An 8,103-nucleotide genomic window follows, 5' to 3' on the forward strand; every position below is an offset into this window, starting at 1 on the left:
ACGTTAGTGTTCTGATTGGAGAATCATCAAACTTTAAAAAGGAACATCAGTTTACATTGTAGGATAATTACGCAGTGACAAATAAGTTTCTTTCATGGATTCTGATTTGAAGAACCCTGTTATGATACGTGCAGGGTTTGGTAATACCTCCCTAAACAAATCAAGCTGGAGGGCAATTAGGGTTTTGAAGTAGGGAACACTCCAGATTACAGAGTATTTGATTTCACAGGCACTTTCTGGTTTCCTAGTTTCCTTCAGGAGTCCAGGTAGGCTCTCATGGAAAGAATATCTAGTGACTATCGAAATGGTACACTCACCACTGCAAGTTGTGTGGCTCTGGAATCTGCTTTATTTATTGTTATAACCCTAACCGATATTAGGCTGGATACATTACAGATGAGGCACTTCATTAGTAATACTAATTACTAATGATAGTAGAAACATATGGTATTAATAGAAAAAGGATTTTACAATCCATTTTCCAAATATTTAAGTTTTACGGATGTGCTTTTGGAACAGTGATGTCAGTCTCTTATATAGGGGGTTTGACAATAAGATCAAAGACGTCTTTAACAGAAGAAAGGAAGAAAAAAAGACCCTAGTATAGAGTTTGAACCTCTAGGGAAATTACTTGGGTGTTGCGCATTAAAAGCACAATATCGCATAGCGCTTGGTTGAGATCGACCGTTCATTTTGCAAAAGTTATTTTCTACACTTGTGCGAAATGAACCAAACAAGTTGTAGATTTTGGATTTTGGTTCCTTACCACCAACAGAGAAAGGCCAACCTAGACACTTTTCAGTTGATTTTTCTTTTTCCTTATAAATACTCTCATCTAGAGAGAGAGATTTTTGTTCGCATATGCGCGGATGGATATCCGCATAGGCATGAGAGCACGACCGGCATCACTAGAGGCATATATATCTAGGGACTAGGGGTGCAAGTTTGGGCCTCGGCCGCCCTGCCCCACCCTGAGCCCGAATAGGGCTTGGGCTAAAGAGATTGGCCCTAAAGGCAGGTTAGGGCTAAAATATTCTAGCCCTAAACTAGGGCCAAAGGCGGGCCTGGGATTACTCTCTGACCCGCCCGACTAGTCTCGAGCCGTCCTTGATTTTTACCCTGAACCTAGCCCTGGCCTTGATTTTGGCCCTGACTCTAACCCTGATCTAGGCCCCTGATTTTGACTAGCCGGGCCCGCCTTTGGCCCTAGTTTACTCTGAACCTGGCCCTGGCCTTGATTTTGGCCCTGACTCTAACCCTGATCTTTACCCCCCTTTGAGATTGCCTTAACGGTCTTGATTTTGACTTTCAGTCATTTTGATCATATTAGACTATGAATTCACTTTTTATATTATTTTTAAGATAATTTTTATTTGTCAACCTAAGTCATTTTTAGTTCCCAAAAATATTGATTTATTTTTTTTTTTGCCCAAAATAAAAAAAAAAATTTTTTTTTTTTGATACATAAACGGGGTTAAAAAACCCAAATCAATTTAAAGAGAGCTGGTCAAACGATCCACGTGAAGGAACTCCTCTATACCTTGAGGGGGTTCCTGAAAGAAACGCGTAGGAGACTCCAATGTTGTTGTTCTCTTCGCCATCCAATCGGCAACCATATTTGCTTCTCTATTAGTATGAGTAATGATGATATTTCCATGCAAATCTACCAACTCTCGAATTGCCACAATAATCCTTGTCATCCTTCCTTGATTTTGAGCACTCAGTTTCAAACAATCGATTGCTTGTGAAGAGTCATACTCCACGTAAACAGGTAGCATATTTCTTTCTACTGCATAGCATATGCCTACACAAATAGCATGGAGCTCAGTTTCAAGAACACTTGTCTTGGGGGTTCTATGCACAAAACCTCCCAAGTACACCCCTTAGCGCGAAAAACCCCTCCAATTTGATTGAAATCTTCTTTACCAACTGCAGCATCTACATTGCATTTTAGCCATCCCTCCGTTGGTCTTTTCCACTTTGCCTTTCTTCTAACACTTCGTGATAATGATTGTGGATTATTTTCCTGGGTCCAAGCTGCCTCCACATGTGAGTAGTATTCTTTTATCATTTCAACCCCTCCCCCTGGTCGAGTGAAGTCTTCTTCATGAGTATCACGATTTCTCCAACCCCACAGTAGATATAGTGTGATGGCAAAATTGGCTGACCATCCTTTCTGTTGTTGTGATAGATTTCCACAAATGTTTAGGTAAAGCCAATCACGACGATCACAATTGAAGAACTGTCCTTGTTGATTCATTGGGATTAATCGTTTCCATATTCCACTCGCATATTGGCAATTTCTAAATACATGTAGACTAGTTTCAGCTTCATGAAGACAGAAGTTACAGAATGAGTGGTTCATGAGTCCCATTTTCCACTTCCTATCATTAGTTAGCAGCTTGTTCAAACTTAGAACCCACATGAAACAAGAGATTCTTTGCGGCACCTTTAAATTCCAAATGGCCTCCCAGTACCTGTTACCAAAAGAAATGTCCACACCAAGACTATTGGAATCTTCTAACACTTCATATGCAGATTTTATTGTAAAGCATCCATTCTGTGATGGACTCCATAGCCAACTTCTGTAGAGAATTACTATTTAACAAATCTGCACTCCAACTTCTCATCATGTATATTGACATTTTTCTTTTGCCTCCAATGTGATATTTCAAAAAAAAAAACTTAAAAATAATAGATAGTTGTGTTTGTAATTAAAATATCATTTTGTTTAACTACAAAAAAAATACTTTTTTTTTTTGTAGATTACTAAATTATCATTAATTTACTTGTTAACAAGATTTTGAATATGGATTTTTTTGTTGAATAAGGATATCAATTTATCAAACAGTTGTGAATGAAAACATACTTACTTATGGCTTAAGTGCTTGATTTGAAGATAAACTTTTCATTTTATTAAAGCCCTATTGAATTCTAACGTTTCTAAGTTTACAAAAAGAGTCTATGGATAACATTCTCTACAATTGACTTGGATTTCAAATATGTCTGAATTTAATTACAATTATTCTCTCTACTTCTTCTCTTTCATAAATAATTTCAACTCTTTGCCACTCTGGAGAAAAACCATAGAAGAAAACAGAACAAAAGGGAGAGAGAGACTTGGGAGAAAGACAGACTGGAGTGAAATTTCTACTTCAATTAAATTAATAAAATTTATGTAAATAACTATGAGTTACTTATAATTAAATTTCTACTTCAATTAAATTAGGATTTTTTTAGAATCAAACTTGTAATAAATGGAGATACATTTTAGCGGCCACAAGTCTTTTGTCTTTTGAAAAATATTATGCTAGTAGGGCCTAAAAGAGATAAATTAAGAATTTTTATGATTTTACATTTGGTATTTTAAGACCAAGGACATGGCTAATTAAGGCTAGGGACAAGGCCAATCAGGACAGGGCCAATAATAGGGCCAATCAGGGTCAGGGCTAGGACATGACCAATCAAGGCCAATCAAGGTTAGGGCCAGGGAGGGCCAATTAGGGCCAATTAGGGTTAGGGCCAGGGATAGAGCCAATCAGGGCCAACCCATCTCCACCCGAGCCAATTATGGCCAATCAAGGTGAGAATAGACTTGGCTTGGCCCTCTAGGGCTTAGGGCTGAGGACAATAATCCTTAGCCCTGTACTAGGGTCAAAGCGAGAATGGGCTCAGATTAAAACATATAAGGCTGGAATTGGGATTGTAAAAGCCCGCCCCTGTTGCAGCCCTATAATATATCTGCTTTATTATGTTTATTTTGAAAATTTTTGAAAATTACAATTATAAGGCCATGCGGGCTTTTTAAATTTAAAAAAAAATCATCCCTTGTTTGCCAATGGAAAGATAGTGGAGTGGTTGAGAACCTCACCTCTCAATGAAGACATTGTGTGTTCAATCCTTACCGGCTGCATATGTAACACCCCCATACCCAAGTTCCCCATATATAAAAGCGCTTTTTTTACCAAACAAAAAAAAGAAGCAAAAGCAACCCTTATTCCTCTTTATCAAGATGGATAATCGGGTATCAACGATGGGGATTTGATGAACCCAGAAAGATACCTGAAACGCATGAAAATATTTCTTTAGGAAGAAAAGCTACCAACTACCCAGCCTTGCTCGTGCGCCAACATGTATAGGAAAGCGTGAGAAACCTTGTTTAATGCAAGCCACCTACACCATCATAACACATTCAAGTTGTGTTCAAGATGCATTCTCAGAGTAGTTTTAGGTGTAGAATGTATTCCGAACAATTTTTGTTCAATTTTCAAGCATCAGAATGTACTGTAAAAGATTTGAAATCCATTCCAATAATGGATATCAAAAACAACCACCTTATATTACAAAGCCCAAAAGGGAAATGAAAATTTCCATAAAGCTGGAGCTATTATGCCATTGTTATTCTTTGGCTTCAATTTTTGTTTGCCATGACTACAGTCTAATAGTCCTCTATCAGATAAAATTCTTATGCATTTTTCTTGGAAGCAATCATATGCAAAGGTCAGCCCCCCTTTTCCAAATCTCACAGGCAAAGAGGAAGTTTTGATTTTCAAAACAGGTGATGGTGTGGTTAAAGTGAATCTCACATGCCAAAGAACCACATGCACATTCCAAACGTAGATGTTAGGACACTCAAAAAGTTCTGTAACCATTAACCATATGCACAAGTTTGCCCAATGTTGATACCTGTTTGTACAAAAACATCACATGTTAAAAGAATCCTCTGATAACACATGAAAAGCATCAACATGTCTAGTGTCTTTGTGCGAACAGCTTGCTTATATCTTCTGTAACAACATTGCTCCTGCCAAACACCATTCACCATCAGAAATGTCATCCATATATTGAAAAAAATAATAACAATAGAATTACTGAGGATCCTAAAAGAATTCCATTTTCACATAAAAATTGCTTTCGACACACAAGCAGAAGTTCAAGAATACAGTAGAGAATGCATAAAAGAGCACCATGCCTAGATAAACAACTAGATCTACATTTCGTAATCTAGCAGTACAGCAGTACAGAATATATGAGAATGAGCAGTACAGAATGTACGAGAATGTTTGAGAGAGTTAGTCATTTGTCAGATCAGAAAATTCTAAACAAATCCAACATGGCGAGGGAGGGAGAAGACATTGTTGATACAGAATATCAACCAAACGACATCATAGGGAATAAGAAATGTATGATGGAAGAATGAAGATCCTCCTGTGACTTAGTGTGAAAAATAGATGGAGATGGTAAAATTGTAAAGCAAATGCTCTCTCTTCTCTCTGTAGCCGGTAAGACCAGCAATTCAACTTGCATTCTAAGTGCTACCAGAGTAAGGACTCAACATTGTTGGATATACAGAAAAGACATTATTACTAGCTGTTGGGAGGGAATCAACTAAGCAAACGCTTCAGACAAGGTTCGAAACAATACGTTAATTTAAGAATTATGTACACAATCTGGTCCTGATACAAAGGCAACAACTTTCTCTTCCAAAGAGGTACTAAATTGAGAGTCTTATTCCTTTTATTTGGTTATCATCATATTCGAATTGAATATACGAGCTAATCTGCGACAATGTTTTCATTCAGCTTTTGGGTCATGATCAGTTGAGTGATCAAACGTCAAAAGAATATGATGTTACCAGAAATGTGATTGAAAGAGATTATGATTATAAAATTCATCCATGCTGTTTTCAAAAGTTTTGAACCTAAATACTTTAATAGTGGAGGATAATGAAGAACATGGTCAGAAAGAAACAAGAGTACATAGCCAATGTTGGTACCAGCAGAAGACACTAGTATTTCTAAGATGAGCAAGTAAAATCCAAGAAAAACCCAAAAATGACTTATGTCTCCATAACTCCCTACAGTTTTCATTCACAAATGAAGTAATCATAAAAAAGCTATTTCAAAGGAAACCAAAAGAACAACAATGCACTAGATTTAAGAGACAGCATACATCTGAAAAGTCAGGTAGAAACTAGAAAGGATAACTAATTTGACAATAAAAGTTGAAGGTCAAGTCCGCCACCAAAATAATAATTCTACTACCGAACTGGGATAATTTTACAAAAAAAATCATGAAGTTCAAATTCCTAAAAGGAGTTAAAATTCAGAGAACCTAACCACTTCTACTACCTTTTAGATTAAAAAGCCCCAGGTTCATCAACCATACATTCCTACTGCAGTAAGGATACACTTTGATTATGACAATTTGTTTCACGATTTGCACATTAGAGATGGGGAAATGGGAATACAACAGAAAACAGCCTAACTGCAACATGCTGATATAAAGAGAACTTGTAAAATGTACCAAAACTAATCCAGCTCATTTTCAACTAAGAAAATAAAATTATGTTGAGTTCTAACTATAAATCCTAAGCCAACTCAAATTGCACAAGCCCAAAAAGACCGAAAGGTCATATTTAAATATTCAGAAATGAAGAGACATTTTCAAGGGAAAACAACAATAAGCTGGCTAGTACAGTAAACATCTGACTGGCATTCAACCTGTTCCAATGTTTCCACAAATCTTGACAACAAAAAGTTGTATGCAGAAAACAATAAGAGGTTAAATTTTCTGCCTTTCATGACATCTCACATAAGAAGTTTTCTGTCAGAAACTCATGGAGGAAGAATTGACCATTTCTTCACCAAGAACTTTGCAAGCTGACATGGTTGATGGTCATAGATTGGCAATATGTTTTAGAACATTCCAGTTAAAGGAAAACTTAAACAGAAGACAAACCTTCTACCAAGCTGAGGTGGGATTAGCAGGCCACCAACAGTGTCCGGAACACTCTTTGAATGAGGTAAGTTCCCTCTTGGAAGTTTACTTAGTGGATAAGAAGAAGCTGGCCCATTAATTTCCCTCTTTCGCGATGCACTTTCTGCCATAGCAGCCACAACTCTACTGTGGTGGTCAGTGCTACTCATTTGGTGAGATGAGAGAGCAGGTGTGCTGAGGAGTACTGATGCATCTGGAAGTTTCTCAATTGAAGGTGCTGGCAAATGTGTGGCACTCTCCGGCAATTGGTATGAATTGGATATTGATCTCCTATAAATCAAACAGATAAAATTTCATCATCACTTTATAGCAGTAACAAATTAATATATTCAGAACTGAAATCACGAAGTGAACAGACCACAACATTGAAAGACCAGTATAGAGAGTCATAATTTATAGCAGTAACAAATTAATATATTCAGAACTGAAATCATGAAGTGAACAGATCACAACATTGAAAGAACAGTATACACAGTCATAATGTCTTGTTAGACAGCAGAAAATTCAAACAAGCACAAAGATAATTAATCTACCTCAGATATTATATCAAAGATTTATTTCCCTCACAGAACATCCATGGTGACTTTTGAAAAAAAAAGATGCTAAATAGATGGGGGGGGGGTATTTTCTTGTAACTAACTCACCACAAGAATTAAGAGAAACTTAGTGAGATAATCTAGAGAAATGTTTAGAGTTGGAAAAGTGGGTGACGAGTTAAAAAGTATGCGTTGCGAGAGAGGTGTAAAGCGTATCAATCTTTGGATAGGTTATAAATCCGAGAATTGCATATTTCCATTCTTATTATGGTGAAGAAGTTTCATTAAAATTGTGTGTGGTTTTTTGGCAATCAATATTTATGGTTATCGGTATTTTTCTCAAACACACCTCAAGAAATTGATACCTAGTCTCTTTACACCATTCAATTCTATATTTCCTCCAGAAAAAAACAAACACGGTAAACAACGGTTATGAGAATTAAAAGAGAAAACGGCTAGGATACTTAACTGGTTGTGAGAATTAGCCGCTGAAGACGACGGTTCTTCTAATTGTTGCCCTTTTCTTGCTGCTCCTTGTTCTTCTTCTTCTTCTTCTTCTCTGATTTCTTCATTTTCGTCTTCGGATGATGAAGCATAATCAACCAGAGACATCTCTCTCGCTCGCAAATCTGTTCTTCCGAGTTCTGAACTAGGTCGTCTTGAACGGGTTAATCTGAACAAGGATCCAGGTTAGAGATCGAGGTGGGTCGGGCCTAACTGGGCCTCACCCCGCTTGTTCACGTGGAGGCCCATACTGTTGGGCTTTAATCGGGTAATGTAATTGGAC

The 8,103-nt window shown here is 37.2% G+C and overlaps 1 protein-coding gene across 1 annotated transcript; it reads right to left on the reverse strand.

Annotated features, from left to right (window-relative positions):
- Window positions 1–4,082: 4,082 nt before the first annotated feature.
- On the reverse strand, window positions 4,083–7,963 carry LOC149007867 (uncharacterized). Its single transcript, XM_089167593.1, has 3 exons — window positions 7,786–7,963; window positions 6,742–7,050; window positions 4,083–4,804 (listed from the first exon to the last, which is right to left on the reverse strand). The coding sequence occupies exons 1-3, from the start codon at window positions 7,926–7,928 to the stop codon at window positions 4,753–4,755; spliced, it is 504 nt and encodes a 167-aa protein (XP_089023719.1). The 5' UTR covers window positions 7,929–7,963; the 3' UTR covers window positions 4,083–4,752.
- Between the last annotated feature and the right edge of the window lie 140 nt (window positions 7,964–8,103).

The sequence above is a fragment of the Hakea prostrata genome, chromosome 8, assembly GCF_041222555.1.
Source record: "Hakea prostrata isolate BN-2017 chromosome 8, UWA_Hpros_2, whole genome shotgun sequence".
Taxonomy (NCBI): Eukaryota; Viridiplantae; Streptophyta; class Magnoliopsida; order Proteales; family Proteaceae; genus Hakea; species Hakea prostrata.

Bases quoted from the DNA above. Each gene is read 5' to 3' on its own strand.
- LOC149007867 (XM_089167593.1), bottom strand. From the start codon at position 7,928: ATGTCTCTGGTTGATTATGCTTCATCATCCGAAGACGAAAATGAAGAA. The intron at 7,051-7,785 runs GTTAAGTATCCT...TTTGATTTATAG, and splicing joins GCGGCTAATTCTCACAACCA to GAGATCAATATCCAATTCAT. The intron at 4,805-6,741 runs GTTTGTCTTCTG...GGTGTTTGGCAG, and splicing joins CCACCTCAGCTTGGTAGAAG to GAGCAATGTTGTTACAGAAG.